The sequence below is a fragment of the Odontesthes bonariensis genome, chromosome 8 (assembly GCF_027942865.1).
Source record: "Odontesthes bonariensis isolate fOdoBon6 chromosome 8, fOdoBon6.hap1, whole genome shotgun sequence".
Taxonomy (NCBI): Eukaryota; Metazoa; Chordata; class Actinopteri; order Atheriniformes; family Atherinopsidae; genus Odontesthes; species Odontesthes bonariensis.
In genome coordinates this window covers 36,776,269-36,803,953 of record NC_134513.1, presented here as the reverse complement: position 1 = coordinate 36,803,953, position 27,685 = coordinate 36,776,269, and the positions used below count along the sequence as shown (strand labels likewise).

Below are 27,685 nucleotides of genomic sequence, written 5' to 3'. Positions count from 1 at the left end.
CATGTGTTTTAATTCACAATAAATGACTTGTTTCCACCCACGGGTCCCACCCACGGGTCCCACATCTCCACCCACGGGTCCCACATCTCCACCTTGGGGTCCCACATCTCCACCCTCTGGTCCCACATCTCCACCCTGATCCTCCTCTTTCAGCAGATGGAGCGCTTCACCCTAACCACCACATGAAGGAGTCTGGACAGCTGAGCTGTGACTCACCATCCTGAGTGGGGCGAACAGGAAGTGAACCAGTTCCACGGCGCTCGGGTTCTGGATTTGGTCCTTCAGTTTCCCCTGCGGGTCAGAACAAACTCACACTGAGCGGGTTCTACATTTCTGTTTATTCACAACATTTCAGGTCCATTATGTTTCTGGTTCTGAGAGTCTGAACTCAAACAACCAAATAGTTCAGCTGCTCTGATTTTCTCTAAAATCTCTCAACATAAAAATGATCAAACCTTTGATAAAAATACCCAATAATTCCTTAAACCTGGACAAGCAGCAGGAGAAACTAATCATTTAAAATGTGTCAATGTGTGATCAGAGTGGGAGGAGCCACAGGTACCAGCTGGTTGAAGGCGTGTTTGAACTTCTGCAGACAGTCGATGAACTCGTCCTCGGTGGGAGGTTTGGACCTCAGCGTCAGGACGCCCTCTGGTGGACACAAACCAGAAGAAACTTTGAACACTGATGAAGATGGTCCCAGAAGTTCTGACCACCATTAAGGACGGAGGTCCATTCTAAAGATGATTTTATGTTTTCATGACAACAAACCGGCAGATGAATGTATGAATGAAGGTGATTCCCTCAGAAGATTCAGATCTAAAATACGTGGAAAGCTAAACCTTCCTGTATGGAGTGCTAACAGGCCCGGGCGGCCCTCAGGCCCGGGCGGCCCTCAGGCCCGGGCGGCCCTAAGGCCGGGCGGCCCTCAGGCCCAGGCGGCCCTAAGGCCGGGCGGCCCTCAGGCCCGGGCGGCCCTAAGGCCGGGCGGCCCTCAGGCCCGGCGGGCGCTCAGGCCCGGGCCGCCCTCAGGCCCGGCGGGCGCTCAGGCCCGGCGGGCGCTCACCTCCAGGACCTTTCTTCTTGCTTTTCTTGACCTTCTTCCTCTTGGACAGCTCGTTAAATGCCTCGCCAGCCTTCTGAAGTTTGGTGATGAAGAACTCGATGTCGTCCAGGATGTGGTTCAGGATTTGCTGTGAAAACAACAGAAACAGTAACTTCGGACCGGTTCACTGAGTCCACTTCCTTATGTAAGCAGATTTTCCCTCCAATGCCTCCAAACTGATTATGTTTACATCAAACTGCCGCCTCAATCGGCTTAACTCTCATCCATTGTGCTGTGAACTGGAACAGCCTCCAGCTGCTCCGGGGTCAGCTTCACAAAGCAGAGACTCACCACGTCTCGGTCCACTCGGGCCGCCACCACGTCGACCGGCCCGCCGACCGGCCCGCCGTCCTGCGAGAGCTGCCGCTGCTTCTCGTCTGAAACAACCAGATAATCTTTAAATGTCTGCAGCAGCAGAGAAAACCCAAGAAATTATGTGCAAACTGATAAAAGAAGCCTGAAGCCTCCACATTAAAGAGCTTCCAGTTCTGCATCACTGAGCAGGAAACCAGCCGTCTGACAGCAGGTCGGAGGTCAGACTCACAGCTTTCATCAGGAAACCTTTCTTAAACACTGAATTCAACTCAAAGAGACTAAATTTTAAATGTGAATAATTACAATTTAAATTTTCCAAAATCTGTTCCACGTACAAAAGTAAGCAGAAGTATGGCATTGTGGGTAATGTGGTTCCGAGCTGCGTTAATGAAGCTGAGGCTGAGGGTCAGAAGAGGTGAAATAAGAACCCTTTACTCCATGCACATATGTTTCAACACTTTTTATGTCTTTTACATCACAATCACTTGGCGCTATTTTCTCTCGCTGCGTATCACTGCCTGCTGTGTAGACCGTGCAGACCGAAGAGCAGACCGAGCAGTCCCCTGCTTCCGAGCAGCAAACACCGTAACAGGTGCAGCTATCGCTAGGTGGCTGAATGCATTGATATGAAGGGAGAGAAAATAGCGCCAAGCGATGTGAGGTCTGACTTTTTCTGTATGGACGATTTTGTGATGCAAATGTATCACTCTTTTGAACGCATATTGTTTAGAGAAGCAAGACACTTTATTTTTTAAGCGGGGGGGAAAATGTTCATAAATGATGTTGCTAATATGGGATGTCATACAGCTTCATGTCAAAAGAGGCGAACTGTCCCTTTAAAGTCTCTGAGATGGGACATGTGTCAAAGTCAGCCTGAGCTCCTCTGATCTGTGGGGAAACGGATCCAAACGGAAGTGGCTCCAAAACTCCAGAAGCACTGACCCCGCCCACCTGCCCGTGACATCACTGAGCCCGCCCACCGCCCCGTGACATCACTCACAGTCTTGCTGCTCACTGAGCCCAGGGTTCCAGGCAGACCAGGCGGTCGCCCGACCCCTGTGGTCCATCAGATTGGACGGCGGCGGCGCTTCAGGGGCCGGCGCTGAGGGTGGAGGCGGGATCACGCCGTCACTCTTCAGGATCATCCTGCAGACAGACGGATCAGCCAATCAGACGGCAGCAGGAAGCAGTGTGCACTGAAGCACCAAAGCAGCGTCCTTACTTCAGAGCCTCCGGGCGCTTCTTCCCTCGCCCTCCTTTGGCATCGATCATGGCGCTCTCGATGTCTGCCTGGATCAGATTCGCCTGCAGAAACAGGATTTCTCTCATTTATCAGGATCAAACAGGACATCTGAAACATATACAGAACATGTACAGAACCACACACATCAACCAGGAGATAGCCCGTTCACCCCGCTGCCTTCTGGGAGGGGACACAGGTCCGTCAGGGGTCCGTCAGGTTCACTTTTTACCCAGCAGCCATGAAACAATGACTTCTGAGGTGGATGGGAACATGTGAACGCCTCCAACGGGACGTCACATGATCAGCTATGCAGGAAGCTGAATGTTTCTCCTCACACATCTGCACACATCTGCATTGACCTGTCACATCAGCTCACCTTGATGTCGTCACACTGGAACAGGTGCAGGTCCGGTTTGCTCTGACCTGACTCTTTGCACACCAGAGCCAGGATGGAGTCGAAGCTGCAGGCGCTCATCACCGCCTGGCAGTGCTGGATGGAGCCGACGGGGAAGTTCTCCAGCTCGTTCTGAAACACAGTCGGGTCAGACGGAACCGATGAAACGGACACATCCAGAAGAACTAAGAACACATTTCAGACAGCTGGAGCTCAGGGGGAGGAGCCAATCAGAAGGTCGGTGGTTCCACGCCAGATGGTGGAGCTCCTCCCTCCATATGGTGGAGCTCCTCCCTCCAGATGGTGGAGCTCCTCCCTCCTGAAGGTGGAGCTCCTCCCCCCGGATGATGGAGCTCCTCCCCCTGGATGGTCAGACTCCCATGATGCCTCAGTAACTCAGAGGGGAAAGATCTGTTGGCAGATTTCTGCAGAACCTCGACAGTCTCACCTTTGTCTCGAGGTCGATCAGGCTGACCGTCCTCTCCTCCACCTGCAGCAGCATCTCCTGAGTCCACACCTTCCCTTTGGCGTCCAGCAGGCGCAGACGTCTGATCCCGTCGTCCACCGTGATCATCCCGTCTTTGCGGTCCAACACGAACGTGGTCAGGTGCTGCGTGGGAAACAGCAGGCGTGTGTCATTCTGCGTTTCAGTGGGACAGCCTTTCAGTAGGGATGGTGGTACTCACCTCCACATGGTACTGAGAGGTGTCCGTCAGGCTGTTGATGCTGGTTTTGGTGAAATGTTTTCTTTGTTCTGATGAGAGAACAGAACATAGATTTAAAACAATCCTGGGAATCTATGATCGTCCACCAAGGCAGGAGATGAGAGGCTGAGGAAGAAGGAAAAGCTGCTCAGGTCACATGTTTGCTTGGCTACACCTGACAGGACACTTTAAAAGCTGTTTAAAGTTCAAACTGAAGAAAAAAGTTCAACTCTGAGAAAAGGTTCCAACCGGCTGCAGATTGAAAACAGATACTGTACAGACTGAAATGTCTTCCAGTCAGATCCTGATTCTGGCTTCAGTGTTTGGCCAAGAACTGGTGTTCATATCTGTGAGTTTGTTTTTATTTCGAGCTTCTTCTTTATCTTTGCAGAAAAACAAAGTGCAGTAGTCACATGACAACCTCAATGACATCAACAAACTCACAGCTCGTCCTCAGCTCCAGTCCACACGGATCAATAAATCAGTCACTGTTTCACTATCTGCTGTCGGCAGCTGCTTCGCTCCACATTGTTCACAAGCCTCCAGAAGAAGAAGCTCTTATCTGGTTCAGCTGACACACTGGCTGTGGCTGAAGATAAAACACCAAGCCTGAGGCCTGATGGACACAGGACACATGGACTCACCCGAGTCATCTCTGACCATGTGTTCAAAGACGCTCTGTAACCCTCAGTTACCCTGACAGTCCCACAGACCATCTTTTTCAAGCTTTTTAAAGACCCGAGCGTCTCTAAAACGCCTCCTGTGACCTGAAGCTTTCCTGTCAAGCTCAAAGTTCACCGGAACTTTTTAAACAATAGAAACTAGAAGAATGGAATCAAGATGAGTTGAAGAGGAGACGTCTAGGATGCAGAGCAGGTCATTTTCATTTTTCATTTAATTGTTTAGCACCGACTGTATGAACATCAGTGCAAGGAGGGAACGAAGCCAGACAAAGCTTGTACAGAGTTCCTCTCCTAGCAACTGACAACAAAGTCCGACAGGATGGTGGATGAAGATTATTGCGCTGCCTTGCATCATATGAATGAACATCAGATACAGGGATAAAGAAACTATGGAATGTGACAGGGAGTTCATGGTTCATAAAAATATATTTAGGTTTGGTATATGTTAACCTGCTCTATTGTTAACAGACCGTCATTTCTAAATAATGGAGCGGAGGGCAACAGCCTATTGAGCATGAGAGATTAATCTCAAGAATGTTTTCTGTAAAATCAGAATCTTAGTGAGGTAACTTGGGTATGTGGCAGCCCATACTATGTTACAGTAATTTATATGGGGAAACAAGAAGCTGTAATATAAAGTAATATGGGTGGAAGAATCAACCATACGAAAGACCAATCATCTTCATTGATCTTTTGCACGCCAGGTCGATGTGGTCAGACCAGTTCAATCTTCCCTCCACACTATGACACCTAGGAATTTTGTGGTTGTGACTTGGACAATTTCTGTAGAATTAATTTGAATTTTGGCAAGGCCAGTGGGATAACTTATTTTTGTTGCAAAAGATCATGAAGTTACAATTGAGTGTGAGCCAGTTCACCTGGAACCATTTGGACACAGAAGCTAGTTCCTTGTTAACAATATAAATAAGCGCAGTAAGATCTTCATGTGAGGCTATCAAGTTGGTTTCATCTGCGAATAATAATGGCAGTAGAAAATTGGTAGATAGTGGCAGGTCATTAACGTATACAAGAAATAATAGGGGTCCCAAAATTGAACCTTGTGGGACTCCAAATAGAATCTCAGCTTTCGGTGAATTAGAACCAGTTACTGACCCATATTGCTGTCTAAATTTTTTATTTTTTTTTTTAAAGTATTTTTTGTGGCTTTTTATGCCTTTATTGGATAGGACAGTAGAGAGAGACAGGAAGCAGGGGGCAGAGAGAGGGGGAACAACATGCAGCAAAGGCCCGTTGCAGGGACTCGAACCAGGGCCTGCTGCAGCGAGGACTATAGCCTCTTGTACATGGGGCGCCTGCTCAACCCACTACGCCACGGACCACCCCTTATATTGCTGTCTATTATTCAGGTAGTTGGCAAAACATTTTAGGGCAGAGAGGTCTAATCCACATTTCTTCATTTTAGATAAAAGTATATTCCATTGCATCAAATGCTTTATTAAGTCAAGAAAGACCCCAAGCGCATATTTTTTGTTATCAAGCGCTGTGGAGATGTGATTGACAAGCTGAAGCCATATTGATGTTTGTAAAGAATATTATTAAAGGCTAAGTGTTTGGACAATCGTGAATATACTAGCTCTTCAAGTTTTTTTTAAAAGCAGGGGAAGATTGAGATAGGGCGGTAATTACTATAGTCATTTGTGTCACCACTTTTATAAATAGGCACTACTTTAGCGATTTTTAGGTCTTGAGGTATAATTACTGATTGTAAAGATAATATAAAAATATGCGTGGAGGGGGGAATCACAGAATCAACTACTGCTTTTATAAGAATGCTTTTATTAAATCAAATTTATTTGTATAGCACATTTCATGTACAAACAATATATCATATATAATATCATCCTGCTGCAGATTTTTTCAGGTTCATGATAATACTACGAACTTCGAAGAATTCAGGAGGATCAAAGTTAGAAAGTGGAACAAATTGCCCTTTGATTTGGTCACAGGGATCAGCACCAGTAGCTTTGAGGCAGGAGGCAAGATAAGAACCAACATTCACAAAGAATTCATTGAAGCCATCAGCAATGTCTTCGAGTTTAAAGGCTTTACCTTTATTTCCTAGCATCTCCGTCGGAATTGTAGCAGAATTCTTTTCGATTTAATAGCTGGTTTATAAGGTTCCATGTTGCTGTTGGCATATAACAATTTTTTAGTTTTCCTTAAGTAAGCTGTGAATTGGCTTTTAGATTTTTGTAAGTTTCTATATTTTGGGATGTAGGGTTAATAATAGACTTTCTGTAGAGTGAATATTTCTTTAGCTCTTCTGTAATCCAGGATTGACCTCTGGATTTATTTTTTTATGCTTACTATTAACTAAGGGAAAGCATAATTCTAAAACATTGTTAAAAATTTGTAGAAATAATTGATCAGCTTTTTCTACATCTTGCAAAATGAGAACCTCAGTCCATGATACATTGGTGATGGCCGCAACAAAATTTTCCATGTTTTTCATTGAGAATTTCCTACATTTGGTATGGCCAGTTGTAGTGTGATTGGCAGTTGTTTTAGGTATATTGTTAATGTGGATAAGTTGGAACACGGCAAGATGATCAGATACATCACACGTTAAAAGTCCTGACGTAGTTTAATGTTCCAGCACGTTGAAAAGAATGTTGTCAATGAGATTAGCTGGAGAGCTAGTTGTTCGAGTAGGTTTGTTAATGAGGGGATAGAAATTTCTAGAATAGAGTGTATTAAGAAAATCAATTGTATGTGTCTGATCATTTTTAAAGGAGATTTATGTTGAAGTCACCTAGTAATATACTTTATTTTCTTCATTGATCAGGCCCATAATTAAATGAGTAGTCCTGGTCCTAATCCCATCTGTGGTGTTTCTACCCACTACCACCAGATAACAGACATGTTTAATCTGAATTATCCCTGAATGAAGGTGTCTAAATGTTCAAAATGACCAGATGGTAACACTCAGTGTCACTTTATTTCTGAGCATTTTTAATCTGCAGCCTTCAGAAACCCTGCTGTTTTCTTTAAAAACACCTCTGAGCTGAAAGGGTTAACCACCGTGAACCAGCTGCTCTGCTGTGACACACACATGATAACCTTTAGGTGAGATTTTCAGCTGCTTCACAATCACAGCAGTAACATGATGTGATCTGCTGTCACTTTAACAAGCTCAAGAACACACTCACTGAAAGGATCAGATTATTGGCTAAATTACAATCAAACGCTCATGTACGCTCATGTAGACACCTTAGTCTGACTAAGAATTGGACCAGATCGGATTAAAGGGATAATCCGGCGTAAAATGCACTTTAGATCAATTTTACGTTGAGTTGACATCAAAATCATGTCATTCGGATGTGTTTTGAGAATTTCGATTTGACCGTTTTTAGCCAAAAGTCGTTAGCCTGGAAGTGATGAGGGCATCGAGTATCACCGCTACAAAACTGTATTTTTATACCTCTTCTACAGCTCCAAACAACATAACACTTACGTGGTAGTGAGTAGAGGGTCCCTAAAGCCAAACCGAAGTGTCCCGAGGTCTTCATGTGGTCGGATATAGAGTCCAGAATTAATTTAATCAAGCCAGTACCTTTCCGAAAATGTTGCTGCTGCAGCTGCCGCTTAAGACCGTGGTGAAGTTGGTTTGATATTGGATATTCGACAGATATTCACAATAAGGAAATAAGGTGTCTTTTTTTTCAAACCAATATCAAACCAACTTCACCACGGTCTTAAGCGGAAAATTGATCTAAAGTGCATTTTACGCCGGATTATCCCTTTAAGACCCCCAGATAACTGGGTTGTTGTTGTCGTCGTCAGAAAGAAACAAACAACGGGATGGAGAATGCTCCGTTGGGCATCGCGTTTGTGCAACAAGCAGCTCATCACAGACCAAATGTAGAGGGACGTAGCTTCATCTTGGTCTTCGTTCGCCATCTTTCTTCCATTTATTCATCACCGTGTATCCAAGGATAATTGCTCTTGCCCAAATAAGGAGCATAACTCAACTATAGCTATAATGGAATTAATCTCACCATGTAGACCCACTGAGTGTTACGCCTGATAGACCTTGGCTTTGTCTTCATCTTGAACTTTCTATGATCGGTTTTACCCTCCTTATTTGACCGGTTTAGGTGGGAGGGTTTCTTTTTGTTCCGATTTGATTTAAATCCCATCTGCTTTGGTGCCTTTGTCCTTTAATGAAGTGAAACTCACATGTGAGGCGTGCTGTTGTGGATGTAAACTGTGACTGAAACCAACACTGCAACAGTTTTATGTCTTCAAAAATGAATGAAGAACATGTCAAAAAGAAGCAGCAGAAGCACAGAAGTAAAATACAGTTTGAAGCACACAGGAAGCAGGAAGTAACCAAAGTACTGAGGGTACTCTGAGCTTTAAGAGCAAACAAAGCACAGGGTTCATGCAGCTGCAGACCAGAGCAGGAGCTGATACACCTGCAAAGTTTGGACAGAAAGCCATTCAAATGGTTGAGAAGTTCATTTCCAACTCCTGCAAACAGCTGCTTTAAGCAGGACGATGGCCGACATCTTCTAAGAGTAGAAATCTTTAGAGAAATTAAATCTTTAGATGTTTCAGCTCCACATTCAGATCCAACAACAGACAGAAGCAACAATTTGGGTCAATTTGGACGTTTGTTCTGTTTCATTTCAAGAAAATAGAATTAATTTTCTCTGACACAAAAATCTACTTTTTACACAGAATGAAAACGTCCAAAAGACCAACAGACACACTAACACACACACACACACCCCAACACACACACACACTCTCTGATGTCTCACTTTGACTTTTCTTTTTATGTTTGGAAGATGAACGCAGGAAATATATTTCATCCGATCCTGTTGATAAACGACAGATCGTTCAGATTTAACGTCACAAAAACAGCCGAGCTGGTTCGGTACCAACGCGCCCCGAAGCTCATTGTAGGTTTGATGAAGCAAAATACAGTGACAGAACAAACATGTGGAACCCAACATCTGTAAGGGTGTGAGCTGAACCAGAACTACTCACCGTACAGAGCTTTGGCACTGGACTTGGCTTTGTTTCTGGGAGGCTCGGGAGACGGAGAGTCGTGGCCACTGAAAAACACACACAGACGGAGTTAGACTGCCAATAAAAACTGATTTTAGGGATTCAACAATGTTGGCTGGCTTCTGATTGACTGGGAGGCGGGTTTGGTCATCGTCCCTCATAAAATAAACTAAAAATGATGATTTCCCCTTAAAAAGAAAGCAAAGACATCAAAAAATAGAGCTAAGATAAAAAAAAAAGAAAGACAAACTACCTTAAAAGCTCTTATTATTAAAGTTCAGATTATTTCTAAATGTGACATGTTGTGTAAAACTCCTTCCTGTTCCTGGGAGCATATATCAGGGCGCCTGAGGTCACCAGCAGGTGTAAAACTCCTTCTTCCTGTTCCTGGGAGCATATATCAGGGCGTCTGAAGTCACCAGCAGGTGTAAAACTCCTTCTCCCTGTTCCTGGAAGCATATATCAGGGCGTCTGAAGTCACCAGCAGGTGTAAAACTCCTTCTTCCTGTTCCTGGGAGCATATATCAGGGCGTCTGAAGTCACCAGCAGGTGTAAAACTCCTTCTTCCTGTTCCTGGAAGCATATATCAGGGCGTCTGAAGTCACCAGCAGGTGTAAAACTCCTTCTTCCTGTTCCTGGGAGCATATATCAGGGCGTCTGAAGTCACCAGCAGGTGTAAAACTCCTTCTTCCTGTTCCTGGGAGCATATATCAGGGCGTCTGAAGTCACCAGCAGGTATAAAACTCCTTCTTCCTGTTCCTGGAAGCATATATCAGGGCGTCTGAAGTCACCAGCAGGTATAAAACTCCTTCTTCCTGTTCCTGGAAGCATATATCAGGGCGTCTGAAGTCACCAGCAGGTGCAAAACTCCTTCTTCCTGTTCCTGGGAGCATATATCAGGGCGTCTGAAGTCACCAGCAGGTGTAAAACTCCTTCTTCCTGTTCCTGGGAGCATATATCAGGGCGTCTGAGGTCACCAGCAGGTGTAAAACTCCTTCTTCCTGTTCCTGGGAGCATATATCAGGGCGTCTGAAGTCACCAGCAGGTATAAAACTCCTTCTTCCTGTTCCTGGGAGCATATATCAGGGCGTCTGAGGTCACCAGCAGGTGTAAAACTCCTTCTTCCTGTTCCTGGGAGCATATATCAGGGCGTCTGAAGTCACCAGCAGGTGTAAAACTCCTTCTTCCTGTTCCTGGGAGCATATATCAGGGCGTCTGAAGTCACCAGCAGGTGTAAAACTCCTTCTTCCTGTTCCTGAGAGCATATATCAGGGCATCTGAGGTCACCAGCAGGTGTAAAACTCCTTCTTCCTGTTCCTGGGAGCATATATCAGGGCGTCTGAAGTCACCAGCAGGTGTAAAACTCCTTCTTCCTGTTCCTGAGAGCATATATCAGGGCGTCTGAAGTCAACAGCAGGTGTAAAACTCCTTCTTCCTGTTCCTGAGAGCATATATCAGGGCGTCTGAAGTCACCAGCAGGTGTAAAATTCCTTCTTCCTGTTCCTGGGAGCATATATCAGGGCGTCTGAGGTCACCAGCAGGTGTAAAACTCCTTCTTCCTGTTCCTGGGAGCATATATCAGGGCGTCTGAGGTCACCAGCAGGTGTAAAACTCCTTCCTGTTCCTGGGAGCATATATCAGGGCGTCTGAGGTCACCAGCAGGTGTAAAACTCCTTCTTCCTGTTCCTGAGAGCATATATCAGGGCGTCTGAGGTCACCAGCAGGTGTAAAACTCCTTCTTCCTGTTCCTGGGAGCATATATCAGGGCGTCTGAGGTCACCAGCAGGTGTAAAACTCCTTCTTCCTGTTCCTGAGAGCATATATCAGGGCGTCTGAAGTCACCAGCAGGTGTAAAACTCCTTCTTCCTGTTCCTGGGAGCATATATCAGGGCGTCTGAAGTCACCAGCAGGTATAAAACTCCTTCTTCCTGTTCCTGGGAGCATATATCAGGGCGTCTGAGGTCACCAGCAGGTGTAAAACTCCTTCTTCCTGTTCCTGGGAGCATATATCAGGGCGTCTGAAGTCACCAGCAGGTGTAAAACTCCTTCTTCCTGTTCCTGAGAGCATATATCAGGGCGTCTGAAGTCACCAGCAGGTGTAAAACTCCTTCTTCCTGTTCCTGGGAGCATATATCAGGGCGTCTGAGGTCACCAGCAGGTGTAAAACTCCTTCTTCCTGTTCCTGGGAGCATATATCAGGGCGTCTGAGGTCACCAGCAGGTGTAAAACTCCTTCCTGTTCCTGGGAGCATATATCAGGGCGTCTGAGGTCACCAGCAGGTGTAAAACTCCTTCTTCCTGTTCCTGAGAGCATATATCAGGGCGTCTGAAGTCACCAGCAGGTGTAAAACTCCTTCTTCCTGTTCCTGGGAGCATATATCAGGGCGTCTGAAGTCACCAGCAGGTGTAAAACTCCTTCTTCCTGTTCCTGAGAGCATATATCAGGGCGTCTGAAGTCACCAGCAGGTGTAAAACTCCTTCTTCCTGTTCCTGGGAGCATATATCAGGGCGTCTGAAGTCACCAGCAGGTGTAAAACTCCTTCTTCCTGTTCCTGGGAGCATATATCAGGGCGTCTGAAGTCACCAGCAGGTGTAAAACTCCTTCTTCCTGTTCCTGAGAGCATATATCAGGGCGTCTGAGGTCACCAGCAGGTGTAAAACTCCTTCTTCCTGTTCCTGGGAGCATATATCAGGGCGTCTGAAGTCACCAGCGGGTGTAAAACTCCTTCTTCCTGTTCCTGGGAGCATATATCAGGGCGTCTGAAGTCACCAGCAGGTGTAAAACTCCTTCTTCCTGTTCCTGAGAGCATATATCAGGGCGTCTGAGGTCACCAGCAGGTGTAAAACTCCTTCTTCCTGTTCCTGGGAGCATATATCAGGGCGTCTGAAGTCACCAGCAGGTGTAAAACTCCTTCTTCCTGTTCCTGGGAGCATATATCAGGGCGTCTGAAGTCACCAGCAGGTGTAAAACTCCTTCTTCCTGTTCCTGAGAGCATATATCAGGGCGTCTGAAGTCAACAGCAGGTGTAAAACTCCTTCTTCCTGTTCCTGGGAGCATATATCAGGGCGTCTGAGGTCACCAGCAGGTGTAAAACTCCTTCTTCCTGTTCCTGAGAGCATATATCAGGGCGTCTGAAGTCACCAGCAGGTGTAAAACTCCTTCTTCCTGTTCCTGGGAGCATATATATGGGCGTCTGAAGTCCCCAGCAGGTGTTGATATGGTTCTGGTTCCGGTCGGTACATCATTACTGAGGAAGAGCCACCGGGATCCTTTTATATTACATCATTACTGAGGAAGAGCCACCGGGATCCTTTTATATTACATCATTAAAGAACCAAACTCCTCCTTTTATGGGAGAGCTTATTGAAAAGGCGGTTATGACTCCGTCAAATAACTTCAGAAGTCTAACGGCCTCTGAGACGAGTTTAATTCTGGCTTCAGAAGACATTGTGGCACTGATTAAGATCTGAAATATTCACCTAAACAAAGAGTTGTGTAAAACATCAGTTCTGGTGATGAACTCTACCTTAGTTCTTACATCTTTTAAACCTGTAGACCATAAAGAAAGCTGGGTGGGTTATAGGTCCAGTTCTCAGGTAGAAGGCTGGGGCTGTTTTCTTTAGGCAAGCAGAACTCTGAGCTCATCACATGACTTGTGGAGCTCCTTAGGACCTAACCCTAACCTGTGTGAAGTTAAAAATGAACGTTTGTTGTGACAAACCATTTCATTAAAAGTTAATCTGAAGTTTTCTTGGAAAGACACTGAGCTGCAACAATATTTAACTTGTGCTCCTCCGATAGACACCATGTGTCACCACAGGACATTTAATCTGAATCTGAGATCAATTTAACTGTTAATCTAATGAGAAAATGTTCATTTAAAAAGAACAAACGAGGCAGAAAGCAGTTTATTCTCAGACCAGAGACATTTCAGCCTAAAATAAACTCATTGTAAGCAGTTATTCAAAAGGTTTAACTTGGACAACCTCAGTCTCTTCTGATTTACAGCATACACAGAGCACTTTATCTCTGGGTGAACCCTACATTTCACCCAATGACCACTGGGATAGGCTCCAGCCCCCCGTGACCCTGAGTTGGATTAAGCGGGTATAGAAAATGGATGGATGGATGTTTAGGATGTATAAAGTGCTATCTGGGCATTTTAAGACATTTTGAAACCTGAACGTTGTTTTTCACAGCTAAAAATCGCCATAACAACAACTGTGAAATGTCTCATGGACTCTGTAGCCATCCCCTCAAAGTCGCTCACGTCTTCAGGACCACCATCAACACCCGCCTCATTTTTCACCTGGTGTTTTCACGAACTTTCCCAGGAGGTAGATGTGGTTTAACAGATTTTAACAGATACACTGATAAAGCTTTACGACCTTCGGACAGGGAGCAGTCGTTTAGGCCAGGCTACCTGAGCAGCTGAAATCTTTATTACATCACTTTGTACATTCGTTATTATAAGATATAAGTCAGCTCTACTGGTCTGTCTGGGTATGCCACATTCATTGGACAATAATGCTGTAATTATTTAGAAGCCCGTTAGATTCGCGCGGCTTGTGAGACTTAAAATAGTGATTTATAAGATAAGCATCGAATTGTCATCGTAAGCATCCGCATTGCCACATTCATTGGACAATAATGCTGTAATTATTTAGAAGCCCGTTAGATTTACGTGGTTTGTGAGAATTAAAAGTGATTTATAAGATAAGCATGCATTGTCATCGAAAGGGTGACTGATCTGAAACACCACATTCGTTGGACAATAATTATTAAAGCGATACTCTGGAGTAGATTCAACCTAGGGTCATTTGAACCGTGACATCCAGCCAAGTAACCCACCCGAAGTTTTTTCGATATTGGCTGAACATCAGCTGAGTTACTGAGTTATCCCGAATAGCTTCGTACAAGGGTTAATGGATCCTGGTCCGTATCTCCAAAATTACCACACTAAAATCACATGCCATGACACCAAACTTCTACAGTAGTACAAATATGGTCTGTACTCACAAAACGATGCATTTGGAAGTTTGAAAATAGTCCAGGAGTTTATTATTATCAACACAAGCCTGATAGCTTCTCTGCTGCTAAAGCTGCGTCGACGTCACTTCTGGGAGCTTCAAAGTAAGATGAGGGTTGATCTACTACTGTAGACAACAAAGTATATGCTATATTCTACATGTTTTTTTATGAATTTTTATGTTGTAGAGTTGTGAAATTATTTTATCAATGGAGAAACTGAGCAGCCTTGCTTTGTTGTCTACAGTAGTAGATCAACCCTCATCTTACTTTGAAGCTCCCAGATCAAGGAAGTGACGTCGACGCAGCTTTAGCAGCAGAGAAGCTATCAGGCTTGTGTTGATAATAATAAACTCCTGGACTATTTTCAAACTTCCAAATGCATCGTTTTGTGAGTGCAGACCATATTTGTACTCCTGTAGAAGTTTGGTGTCATGGCATGTGATTTTAGTGTGGTAATTTTGGAGATACGGACCAGGATCCATTAACCCTTGTACGAAGCTATTCGGGATAACTTAGTAACTCAGCTGATGTTCAGCCAAGATCGAAAAAACTGCGGGTGGGTTACTTGGCTGGATGTCACGGTTCAAATGACCCCAGGTTGAATCTACTCCGGAGTATCACTTTAATACCTAATAATTTGTTATTCAGAAGCCAGTTTGATTCGTGGTTTGTGAGAATATTTTTGGAATCCTGATCACATAATTTCCGCAGTAGCTGGGTCGTGTACAATTGCTTCCCTAGTTTATCTATTTTTAGAGAGAGCGCGCGAAAATGTACAGATGGCTGGTTGGCATGTGTGTCATTGATCTGCGCGGATAGTAATCGCTCTGCATACAGAGCTGCAAGTGGCTTTGATGGGTTAACATTCCATACCCTCGCCTCGTTCACAGCTGGCACATTTAATTGGTCTACGCCAGCACTAATCGCCCGGCATACCAACACCTACCTCTAGTCAGGTGAGAGTGGTTTCAATGGCTTGGATGGCTAGACTATATATGAACACATGTTCACTAAATATTGGCCATGTTTATTTTGAAAAATATTCTCACAAACCACGAATCAAACTGGCTTCTGAATAACAAATTATTAGGTATTAATAATTATTGTCCAACGAATGTGGTGTTTCAGATCAGTCACCCTTTCGATGACAATGCATGCTTATCTTATAAATCACTTTTAATTCTCACAAACCGCGCGAATCTAACGGGCTTCTAAATAATTACAGCATTACTGTCCAACGAATGTGGCAATGCGGATGATTATTTCCACAATTTTATGAATTTATAAATCACCATTTATTAAATAAAAAAAAAGTTTCCACACTAAAGTTGGTTATTAAATAATTTACCATAGAGATGTAGGCTACCCAGACAGACCAGTAGAGCTGACTTATATCTTATAATAACGAATGTACAATAATAAAGATTTCAGCTGCTCAGGTAGCCTGGCCTAAACGACTCCTCTGTCGGCCTAAACGCCTGCAGGGGGGCCTAAACGACCTGTATCCATCTGCTGAATATCAGCAGACAAACCCAACAGGAGAATGTAAGTTACAGGATTTAATAACACTGATAACTCAGCTGAAAGGTGATAAGATAAGAGAAATGCTCATTTTCTTGTGACCTTGACACCTAGTTTAATTTACTCCTCCTGGGGGATCCTGAGGTGTTCCCAGGCCAGGGAGTTCTGGTTCTGACCCGGGGCCTCCTCCCAGGAGGCATCCTAACCAGATGAACCACCTCAGCTGACTCCTTTCTATGTGGAGGAGCAGCAGCTCTACTCCAAACTCCCTCCGGATGGTGGAGCTCCTCCCCCTATATATAAGCCCCGCCCCCTCGGAAGGAAACTCCTTTCAGCCGCTCGTATCCAGGACCTCCTTCTTTGGGTCTCTGCTTAGATCTGAGCCCACAGCTGAGGGTTGGAACAAAGATGGAGCAGCAACCTGGAAGCTTCTCCTTCCGGCTCAGCTCCCTCTTCACCCCAACGGGCCGGAGCAGCGCCCTCATTACTGCTGACGGAGCCCCAATCCGTCTGTCCATCTCTGACTCCAACTCACCATCCCTGAGAACCAGATCCAGAGATACTGTAAACCAGAACCACTTTGGACCAAGAAGGTGGACCCGGCTCTTTGGTTATTCAGGGCCCGGATAGGTGGGACCTCACAGCAGACCCACAGAATCCCTCAGGGAACATGAACCTTCTTTAAGTCCACAAACACATATAGGCTGGATGGTCAGACTCCCATGATGCCTCAGTAACTCAGAGGGGAAAGATCTGGCTCTGTGTTCCACAACCTGGTGAAGACTACTCTGCTCTTCCTGAACCTGAGCTTAGACAGTCGGTCTGGACCTCCTCTCCAGAACTCTGGAGTCAACCCTCCCAGGGAGGCTGAGTAGTTGGAACCCACTCTCTGGTCCTCTTTCTTAACAATGAGAAGGAAGCTGAGGCTTGGGCTGGGCGGTAGAGACACTTTTTACATTTTGTTTTCTCCAAAAAGCAACTTGTGTTCATTGTGCTGGACAAATAGTGTCTAATTTCTGTTGGAATGTCACCAGAACTAACACGCTAACACGAGCACAGCATCATATTGTCCGCTTGTTCTTTTCACATGTGTGAACCAATGAACGGTTCATGCTTTTTCTCTTTTAAACAGTTATTGTGAAAGTATTCATCATCCAATTACTCTGGAATAATCGATGACCTAAATAACTGTTTGCTCCAGCCCAGTTTCTTCTTTTTCTAATCTGTAGCAACAGTTTTAAAACAAAAATAATCTGTTTATTCAAAGTATACGTTGCAGCTAACTTTGATAAAAATCAAACACTGATGTTACTAAAGTGGGAATCGATCATCATCATCATCAGAGCGTGGAGGACTCACTTGATGTGCGAGCTGTAGGAGCTGAAGACGCCCGAGGCCAGAGCTGAAGGTTCGTATCCGTTCATCCTGCTGCACGGAGGACAGTCAGCTGTAACACACAGACGTCAACAGTAATCAGATTACATTTAACAGCATCATCCATGTTCCTGCTCAGCCTTAAATTCAGCCAATCACCTGCTGATTCACCTGTTCCCAACCCAGCAGGCTGAGCTGCTTTTGCTGTTCAGGAAAAGTCCCGAAAACATCAACAGCTGGATCACAGTTCTGCCCCGTCGGCACCGGGTCAGACGGTCCCGGCTGAGTTTAACCGGTTCGTCCCATTAAAACCTTCCTGATTCAAACTCTCCCAGCTCTGATTTATGTGTGTGTGGAGGTGAGCACACACTGTACTGTACAGCCACGTGTGATTACTTTTCCCAGGACTCCATGTTTTATTCAGCCGGGACTCGCTCCGACAACGTATCCATGACAACCAGGCTGAAAGGATATCTGCCGCTGGGACGGGAGGAAACAACCCCGGGTGTGTAACTGTGTGTGTGCCAGAAACCCACAAAAGACGGCAGCGAATCCCATTTACTGCGAGCAGCACCACCCAAACATGGCAGCACCCAACCCAGCTGGTTCTGCGAGCAGAAAGGGTTCCACCGAGGCAACAAAACAAGAACAAATAACAAGCTCCAGCAGAGAAGAAGAAGAGGAAGAACTCTGCTTCTGTGTTGATGTTCCATAAACAATGACACAGCGCGTTCGGGTGGTGGGTGGAGCTTAACAGCTGAGCTGCAGGTGAGCGCCACGCTCATCAGTGTACATCTCACTTTATTCTCAGAAAACAAATAACCAAGCAAGTGAAGCAGCTGTTCAGTGGCTCCACCCCCTTCTGTGATGTCACAGTTCATGGGTAAACACAGAGCTCTCAGCCGATGTTGCACATCAATCTTTACCTGACGTAAGGGTCAGACTGATTGTTTGTTCTCTGCTTGTCTGCTTTCAGGTTCTCCTGGTGCTCCTAAGGCTGGATTCCCCACAAAAGCCGTGAATAGTCTTCAGTTTTGTTTTTACAGGTGTAGCAGCTGGTTGTCTGATTTTTCATTGTTTTTTATGTTTGTCTCTTCAGGTTTCTGTTCTTCTTTTCCCCTTCTTCGCTCTCCCTCTCTCTCTGTACCCCGGTCCGGTTCTGTATTATTACTAGTGGTGGGCATAGATTATTTTTTTAAAACTAGATTAATCTCACTGAAATCTTGAAATTCATCTAGATTATCTAGATTAAAATGGCTCATTCAGGGGTCCGGCAATCTGCGGGGTTCGCGGAAACAGACGTGTAAACTTTGGTTCCTATCCAAACAATAGTCGTTTAATCCTGAGACTGTTGCAATTGCCGTGTCGAGTGCTTTAATACAATAGTGTAGTAACCCCACGCATACCTTTCTCACTGCAATTAAGTTTTATTTCGGATTAATTTCGGATTTTATTTCTAATTTAGTTTCTTTTTCACAGCTGCCTCTGCTATTCCTGCTCTTCTCAGGTGTACCTAATGTAGTTTTACATCATTTGTAACGTGATGTATATCTTGTATAACAAATTGTAAATAACAACACGTTTATTCGTGTCCCTGCCCTCTCTTTCCTCATGTTTTTTCCGCGGGGGTGCTGCACAGCCGCGGGGCCTTTAAGAATTGAACATTCTAAATGTGACGTCACGAGCGAACAAAGCTACCAAAGCAAACTCTCAGGCGAAGCTTCTCCAGCGAGGTCGCTCTTGGTGTACACGCAGCATTAGGGCAGACCAGCTTATTCACATGCATGGCTCCAGCAGTTTCTCTAGCTTCGCCAACTTCTCATATTCAGCACTTGTTGGGAGGGCCAGGTGGTGCTGCTGTTGCTTGTGTGCAGTGCGTCTCTGTTGCGCCTCACGCGCTTGATCATCTCGAGGGTGGAATTCCACCGTGTTGGAACATCTTGCACGAGCGGCTCCTGAACTTGCCCAAGGGAGGTTTGCTGGACTTTCAGCTCGTCTGCGTTGGCCGGACTGTGTTTGATATAAAGTGATATAAAGTTTGGTAAAAGTCATCACAGTTTGCTTACCTATTCTGACCCAGTTCCCAACCCAACTTTGAGAATAGATTAACGGCGATATTTTTTATATCGCCCGATAAGACTCTCAAATTATCGCAGCACGTTAACGCCGATAACGGCCCACCACTAATTTCTACACAATCACATCATGTTAAGTATTGTAACAAAAATATATAAATAAAAATATAAAAATGAGGAGTTGATGGGCATCAAGGGGAGCTTTACATTCATAAAGCTTCCCTTGGCATAGCAAATGTGTTTGGCATAAACGGTATGCAGATTACAATTCTGCTGCCATGATGCTGGACAGGACAAGGGGTAAAAAAAAATAAATAAATCTTTACACAACGTAAGGGTCAGAGGTCAGACTGAATCCTGCTATCCGTTTGTGCTGGGAGGAGACGCCGGACGCTACTTCCTGTTTCATCCCGTTTATCAGAAGAGAAACACTCCACCAGCGCACAGTTCAGGGTTGATTCTGCAGCTGCTGCAAACACAGCTGAACTCTGAGGCTGTTCGGCACCTCAGACTTCATCATCGTGTCATCTGGTTTCATCCCAACATGTTTCATGCCGTCCCCGACATTCAGCCACTCATCAGGAGGCGGGGGGATTAATGCGAGCGTGTGCGTGCCGAGAGTCCACATGGACGTAAATCTCCTGATAAATCCTCTTTACTTTCCTCTGTTGGACTCAGCTGCTTTGTTTGGCGTCTGCAGACGACACCTGAGGCCACACAAACGCTGCCGTTAAATCACAGAAAACACGCATCAATAAGACCCAAAGTTTGACCGAGTTCAGGAAGTTAAAACTCTAAAAAGATATGAAAAGAAAACCTCTTTTTTTCAGCCAGATTTCAAAAGGCTGAGAGATAAAGAGATCAGCAGCACCAGGATTCTGAACACATTTTTCTTTTATTTTCTCCTTTTTGATCCTTTTCTGAACTCATGAACACAACTATGAACAAAGCTGTTTGACCTTTTTCATATTTTCCTCTCATTTTATCCATATAAAAACAACAGAATCAGTGAAATGAACGTCAGGAACAATCAGTAAAGCGTCTTTAATCAGATCCTGATTCTTCAGTGTCTGAGTGGCCAAGAACTGGTGTTCATCTCTGTTAGTTTCATCTGTTCTCAGAGTCCAGAGATCAGTTAGGAAGAGGGACAGCAGCTCAGGGGGCTCAGCATCTGTCACATCTGTCCCATCGATGGCCAACAGGCTCTGAGTGTCTGACCCCCCTGGTAAATTTCACCCGGACATCTTCCATATATACACTTCCTGTTAGCTGCATGAGCTGATACGGCCTTTTATTTCACTCATCAGTTTCCTGGAACATTTTGAACATGAGGACACCTTAATTCAGGGATAATTCAGATGAAACATGTCTGTTATCTGGTGTTAGAAACAAGTTCTGCTGTTAATCTGGGACTTTCAGCCCGTTTTATTCAGCATGGAGGCGCTTAAGAGGTTAAGATTTCCACTCCAGAGCAGCAGCTCAGAGCAGGAAGTTTGATGAGGATCATGAAGATGCAGATTAGAGTTCAGACCACAGAGCGATTACAAAGACAGACACGATGAGTGTGTCAGAAAGACTAAAAGATTAACGATTCTCATGTCTGCAGAAACAACTGTCAGAGCTGTTAGCATGATGGTGACAGGCAACCAGACCCCAGCGTGTGAGCCACACCGTGTGTGAGCCCCGGTGTGTGTGAGCCCCAGTGTGAGCGAGCCCCAGTGTGTGTGAGCCTGTGTGTGAGCCTCAGTGTGTGAGAGCCCCAATGTGTGAGAGCCCCAATGTGTGTGAGCCCCAGCGTGTTCCCCAATGTGTGAGCCCCAATGTGTGTGAGAGCCCCAATGTGTGAGCCCCAGCGTGTGAGCCACAGCGTGTGTGAGCCCCGGTGTGTGTGAGCCCCAATGTGAGCCCCAGTGTGAGCGAGCCCCAGTGTGTGTGAGCCACAGCGTGTGTGAGCCCCAATGTGAGCCCCAGGTTGAGCGAGCCCCAGTGTGTGTGAGAGCCTGTGTGTGAGCCTCAGTGTGTGTGAGCCCCAATGTGTGTGAGCCCCAGCGTGTGTGTGAGCCCCAGTGTGTGTGAGCCTGTGTGTGAGCCTCAGTGTGTGAGAGCCCCAATGTGTGTGAGCCCCAGCGTGTTCCCCAATGTGTGTGTGAGCCCCAGCGTGTGTGAGCCCCAGAGTGAGAGAGCCCCAGTGTGTGTGAGCCCCAGCGTGTGTGAGCCCCAGTGTGTTCCCCAATGTGTGTGTGAGCCCCAGTGTGTGTGAGCCCCAGAGTGAGAGAGCCCCAGCGTGTGTGAGCCCCAGCGTGTGTGAGCCCCAGCGTGTGAGCCACAGCGTGAGCCCCAGTGTGTGTGAGCCCCAGCGTGTGTGAGCCCCAGCGTGAGCCCCAGCGTGTGTGAGCCCCAGCGTGTGTGAGCCCCAGCGTGTGAGCCACAGCGTGAGCCCCAGTGTGTGTGAGCCCCAGTGTGTGAGCCCCAGCGTGTGTGAGCCCCAGCGTGTATAAGCCCCAGTGTGTGTGAGCCCCAGCGTGTGTGAGCCCCAGCGTGTGTGAGCGAGCCCCAGTGTTTGTGAGCCCAATGTGAGCCCAATGTGAGCCCCAGCGTGTATAAGCCCCAGTGTGTGTGAGCCACAGCGTGTGTGAGCCCCAGCGTGTATAAGCCCCAGTGTGTGAGCCCCAGCGTGTATAAGCCCCAGTGTGTGAGCCCCAGCGTGTGTGAGCCACAGTGTGAGCGAGCCCCAGTGTGAGCCCCAATGTGTGTGAGCCACAGCGTGTGTGAGCCCCAGTGTGTGAGCCACAGCGTGTGTGAGCCACAGCGTGTGTGAGCCCCGGTGTGTGAGAGCCCCAGCGTGTGTGAGCCCCAGCGTGTATAAGCCCCAGTGTGTGTGAGCCCCAGCGTGTGTGAGCGAGCCCCAGTGTTTGTGAGCCCAATGTGAGCCCCAGCGTGTATAAGCCCCAGTGTGAGCCCCAATGTGTGTGAGCCACAGCGTGTGTGAGCCCCAGTGTGTATAAGCCCCAGCGTGTGTGAGCCCCAGCGTGTATAAGCCCCAGTGTGTGAGCCCCAGCATGTGTGAGCCACAGTGTGAGCGAGCCCCAGTGTGAGCCCCAATGTGTGTGAGCCACAGCGTGTGTGAGCCCCAGTGTGTGAGCCACAGCGTGTGTGAGCCACAGCGTGTGTGAGCCCCGGTGTGTGAGAGCCCCAGCGTGAGCCCCAATGTGTGTGAGCCCCAATGTGTGTGTGAGAGCCGCAGTGTGTGTGAGCCCCAGCGTGAGCGAGCCCCAATGTGAACCCCAATGTGAGCCCCAGTGTGTGTGTGTGTGAGCCCCAGTGTGTGTGTGAGAGCCCCAGTGTGTGAGCCCCAATGTGTGTGTGTGAGAGCCCCAGTGTGTGAGCCCCAATGTGTGTGTGTGAGCCACAGCATGTGAGTGAGCCCCAGTGTGTGTGAGCCCTAATGTGTGTGAGCCCCGGCGTGTGTGAGCCACAGCGTGTGTGAGCCCCGGTGTGTGAGAGCCCCAGCGTGAGCCCCAATGTGTGTGAGCCCCAATGTGTGTGTGAGAGCCGCAGTGTGTGTGAGACCCAGCGTGAGCGAGCCCCAATGTGTGTGTGAGAGCCGCAGTGTGTGTGAGCCCCAGCGTGAGAGAGCCCCAATGTGAACCCCAATGTGTGTGAGCTCCAGTGTGTGTGAGCCCCAATGTGAGCCCCAGTGTGTGTGTGTGAGAGCCCCAGTGTGTGTGTGAGCCCCAATGTGAGCCCCAGTGTGTGTGTCTGAGCCCTAATGTGTGTGAGCCCCAGCGTGTGTGTGAGCGAGCCCCAGTGTGTGTGAGCCCCAGTGTGTGTGAGCCCCAGCGTGTGTGAGCCCCAGCGTGTGTGAGCCCCAGTGTGTGTGTGTGTGTGCCACAGCGTGAGTGAGCCCCAGTGTGTGTATGTGAGCCCCAGTGTGTGAGCGAGCCCCAGTGTGTGTGAGCCCCAGCGTGTGTGAGCCCCAGCGTGTGAGCCCCAGCGTGTGTGAGCCCCAGCGTGTGAGCCGCAGTGTGTGTGAGCCCCAGTGTGTATAAGCCCCAGCGTGTGTGAGCCCCAGCGTGTATAAGCCCCAGTGTGTGAGCCCCAGCATGTGTGAGCCCCAGCGTGTGTGAGCCACAGCGTGTGTGAGCCCCAGTGTGTGAGCCACAGCGTGTGTGAGCCACAGCGTGTGTGAGCCCCAGTGTGTGAGCCACAGCGTGTGTGAGCCACAGCGTGTGTGAGCCCCGGTGTGTGAGAGCCACAGCGTGTGTGAGCCACAGCGTGTGTGAGCCCCAGTGTGTGAGCCACAGCGTGTGTGAGCCACAGCGTGTGTGAGCCCCGGTGTGTGAGAGCCCCAGCGTGAGCCCCAATGTGTGAGAGCCCCAATGTGTGTGTGAGAGCCGCAGTGTGTGTGAGCCCCAGCGTGAGCGAGCCCCAATGTGAACCCCAATGTGAGCCCCAGTGTGTGTGTGTGTGAGCCCCAGTGTGTGTGTGTGTGAGCCCCAGTGTGTGTGTGAGAGCCCCAGTGTGTGAGCCCCAATGTGTGTGTGTGAGCCACAGCATGTGAGTGAGCCCCAGTGTGTGTGAGCCCTAATGTGTGTGAGCCCCGGCGTGTGTGAGCCACAGCGTGTGTGAGCCCCGGTGTGTGAGAGCCCCAGCGTGAGCCCCAATGTGTGTGAGCCCCAATGTGTGTGTGAGAGCCGCAGTGTGTGTGAGACCCAGCGTGAGCGAGCCCCAATGTGTGTGTGAGAGCCGCAGTGTGTGTGAGCCCCAGCGTGAGAGAGCCCCAATGTGAACCCCAATGTGTGTGAGCTCCAGTGTGTGTGAGCCCCAATGTGAGCCCCAGTGTGTGTGTGTGAGAGCCCCAGTGTGTGTGTGAGCCCCAATGTGAGCCCCAGTGTGTGTGTCTGAGCCCTAATGTGTGTGAGCCCCAGCGTGTGTGTGAGCGAGCCCCAGTGTGTGTGAGCCCCAGTGTGTGTGAGCCCCAGCGTGTGTGAGCCCCAGCGTGTGTGAGCCCCAGTGTGTGTGTGTGTGTGCCACAGCGTGAGTGAGCCCCAGTGTGTGTATGTGAGCCCCAGTGTGTGAGCGAGCCCCAGTGTGTGTGAGCCCCAGCGTGTGTGAGCCCCAGCGTGTGAGCCCCAGCGTGTGTGAGCCCCAGCGTGTGAGCCGCAGTGTGTGTGAGCCCCAATGTGTGAGAGCTAGTGTTGCGCGGGCCGATGATTTTTATGGCCCGCCCCAACCCGACCCATCACGCAGCCAACCCAGCCCGCCCGACCCGAAAGATTACACAATGATTTTTAACCCGACCCCACCCGACCCGCTTAAAAAAAAAATTAAATGAATAAGTATTTATTTATGTAGGCCTATTAAACACAAATGAACTGTCTGCGGCCGCGCAAGGGGGTGCGTAATGTCATAGGCTGCCAAAAGCTGCGCGCATTCACCCTTAATTTCCCTTGCATCAATACAGTTGCTACTCTAAAGTCTTGACCGCAGCACATCCATCTGACGATTATGGTTGTAATTCCACTTTTCGTTGCCACATCAGACACCCAAGCTCTGTGCATGTCATATGAATTTAGAGAGAGAGAGCTTCACGTGAGTAGGCTGCCTGTTTGCTGGCATTCTGCGGTCTTCAGCATTGGTGCTGTGCGCAGGGGGAGAGAGAGCAAGCACACAAGTGCAGACGCTGTCGATTGGCATTCTGCTGTCTCGGATGTGCGTAGGTGTGATTTTAACGGTGTAATTATGATAACTGTCTGTGATCTGACCCGACCCGACCGCAACCCGTGGATTCTAAGAAAATAATGGCCCGACCCCACCCGGCCCGCGGGCTAGCCCGAGGGTCCCGCCGGGCTCGGGCCGGCCCGCGCATCACTAGTGAGAGCCCCAGTGTGTGTATGTGAGCCCCAGTGTGTGAGCGAGCCCCAGTGTGAGCCCCAGCGTGTGTGAGCCCCAGCGTGTGTGTGAGCCCCAATGTGAGCCCCAATGTGTGTGTGAGCCCCAGTGTGTGTGAGCCCCAGCGTGTGTGTGAGCCACAGCGTGAGCCCCAATGTGAGCCCCGGTGTGTGTGAGCCCCAGTGTGAGAGCCGCAGTGTGTGTGAGCCCCAGCGTTAGCCTCAGTGTGTGAGAGCCCCAGTGTGTGTGAGCCCCAATGTGAGCCCCAGTGTGTGTGAGCCCCAGTGTGTGAGCCCCAGTGTGTGAGCCCCAGCGTGTGTGTGTAAGCCCCAGTGTGTGGGAGCGAGCCCCAGTGTTTGTGAGCCCCAGTGTGTATGAGCCCCAGCGTGTGTGAGCCCCAGCGTGAGCAAGCCCCAGTATGTGTGAGCCCCAATGTGAGCCCCAGCGTGAGCAAGCCCCAGTATGTGTGAGCCCCAATGTGAGCAAGCCCCAGTATGTGTGAGCCCCAGTATGTGCAAGCCCCAGTATGTGTGAGCCCCAATGTGAGCAAGCCCCAGTATGTGTGAGCCCCAATGTGAGCCCCAGCGTGAGCAAGCCCCAGTATGTGTGAGCCCCAATGTGTGTGTGTGTGAGCCCCAGTGTGTGTGTGAGCCCCAGTGTGTGTGTGAGCCCCAGCGTGAGAGCCGCAGTGTGTGTGAGCCCCAATGTGTGAGAGCCCCAGTGTGTGTGTGTGTGCCACAGCGTGTGAGCAAGCCCCAGTGTGTGTGTGCGAGCTCCAATGTGAGCCCCAGTGTGTGTGAGCCCCAGCGTGTGTGTGAGCCCCAGCGTGTGTGAGAGCCCCAATGTGTGTGAGCCGCAGTGTGTGTGAGCCCCAATGTGTGTGAGCCCCAGCGTGTGTGTGAGCCCCAATGTGTGTGTGAGCCACAGCGTGTGTGAGAGCCCCAGCGTGTGAGAGCCCCAGTGTGTGAGAGCCCCAGTGTGTGTGTGTGTGTGAGCCACAGCATGCGAGTGAGCCACAGCGTGAGTGAGCCCCAGTGTGTGAGAGCCCCAGTGTGTGTGAGCACCAATGTGAGCCCCAGTGTGTGTGTGTGTGTGTGTGAGCCACAGCATGCGAGTGAGCCCCAGTGTGTGTAAGCCCCAGAGTGAGAGAGCCCCAATGTGAGCCCCAGTGTGTGTGAGCCCCAGCGTGTGAGCCACAGCGTGAGCCCCAGTGTGTGTGAGCCCCAGTGTGTGTGAGCCCCAGCGTGTGTGAGCCACAGCGTGTGTGAGCCACAGCGTGTGTGAGCCACAGCGTGTGTGAGCCACAGCGTGTGTGAGCGAGCCCCAGTGTTTGTGAGCCCAATGTGAGCCCCAGCGTGTATAAGCCCCAGTGTGAGCCCCAATGTGTGTGAGCCACAGCGTGTGTGAGCCCCAGCGTGTATGAGCCCCAGCGTGTATAAGCCCCAGTGTGTGAGCCCCAGCGTGTATAAGCCCCAGTGTGTGAGCCCCAGCGTGTGTGAGCCACAGTGTGAGCGAGCCCCGGTGTGTGAGAGCCCCAGCGTGAGCCCCAATGTGTGTGAGCCCCAATGTGTGTGAGCCACAGCGTGTGTGAGCCCCAGTGTGTGAGCCACAGCGTGTGTGAGCCACGGTGTGTGAGAGCCCCAGTGTGAGCCCCAATGTGTGTGAGCCACAGCGTGTGTGAGCCACAGCGTGTGTGAGCCACAGCGTGTGTGAGAGCCCCAGCGTGAGCCCCAATGTGTGTGAGCCCCAATGTGTGTGTGAGAGCCCCAGCGTGAGCGAGCCCCAATGTGAACCCCAATGTGAGCCCCAGTGTGTGTGTGTGAGAGCCCCAGTGTGTGTGTGAGAGCCCCAGTGTGTGTGAGCCCTAATGTGTGTGAGCCCCAGCGTGTGTGAGCCCCAGTGTTTGTGAGCCCCAGTGTGAGCCCCAGCGTGAGCCCCAGCGTGAGCAAGCCCCGGCGTGTGTGAGCCACAGCGTGTGTGAGCCCCGGTGTGTGAGAGCCCCAGCGTGAGCCCCAATGTGTGTGAGCCCCAATGTGTGTGTGAGAGCCGCAGTGTGTGTGAGACCCAGCGTGAGCGAGCCCCAATGTGTGTGTGAGAGCCGCAGTGTGTGTGAGCCCCAGCGTGAGAGAGCCCCAATGTGAACCCCAATGTGTGTGAGCTCCAGTGTGTGTGAGCCCCAATGTGAGCCCCAGTGTGTGTGTGTGAGAGCCCCAGTGTGTGTGTGAGCCCCAGTGTGTGAACCCCTAATGTGAGCCCCAGTGTGTGTGTGTGAGCCACAGCATGTGAGTGAGCCCCAGTGTGTGTGAGCCCT

General features: G+C 48.8%; 1 protein-coding gene across 7 annotated transcripts in view; it reads right to left on the bottom strand.

Moving 5' to 3' along the window:
* eps8a (EGFR pathway substrate 8a, signaling adaptor) overlaps positions 1–27,685 on the bottom strand; it is a 62,641-nt gene that overhangs the window by 18,752 nt on the left and 16,204 nt on the right. For 6 of the 7 annotated variants that reach the window (XM_075472347.1, XM_075472352.1, XM_075472353.1 and 3 more), the window contains exons 2-12: positions 17,393–17,480; positions 9,461–9,528; positions 3,744–3,811; positions 3,506–3,667; positions 3,040–3,189; positions 2,643–2,725; positions 2,421–2,566; positions 1,397–1,482; positions 1,067–1,193; positions 563–651; positions 217–291 (exon numbers count right to left, since the gene is read on the bottom strand). In XM_075472347.1, coding sequence (XP_075328462.1) covers positions 217–291; positions 563–651; positions 1,067–1,193; positions 1,397–1,482; positions 2,421–2,566; positions 2,643–2,725; positions 3,040–3,189; positions 3,506–3,667; positions 3,744–3,811; positions 9,461–9,528; positions 17,393–17,457 — 1,119 coding nt within the window. In that variant the 5' untranslated portion in view covers positions 17,458–17,480. Of the gene's footprint in view, positions 1–216; positions 292–562; positions 652–1,066; positions 1,194–1,396; positions 1,483–2,420; positions 2,567–2,642; positions 2,726–3,039; positions 3,190–3,505; positions 3,668–3,743; positions 3,812–9,460; positions 9,529–17,392; positions 17,481–17,566; positions 18,172–27,685 lie in introns of those variants that run through there. The other variant, XM_075472349.1, reaches the window with a different exon arrangement.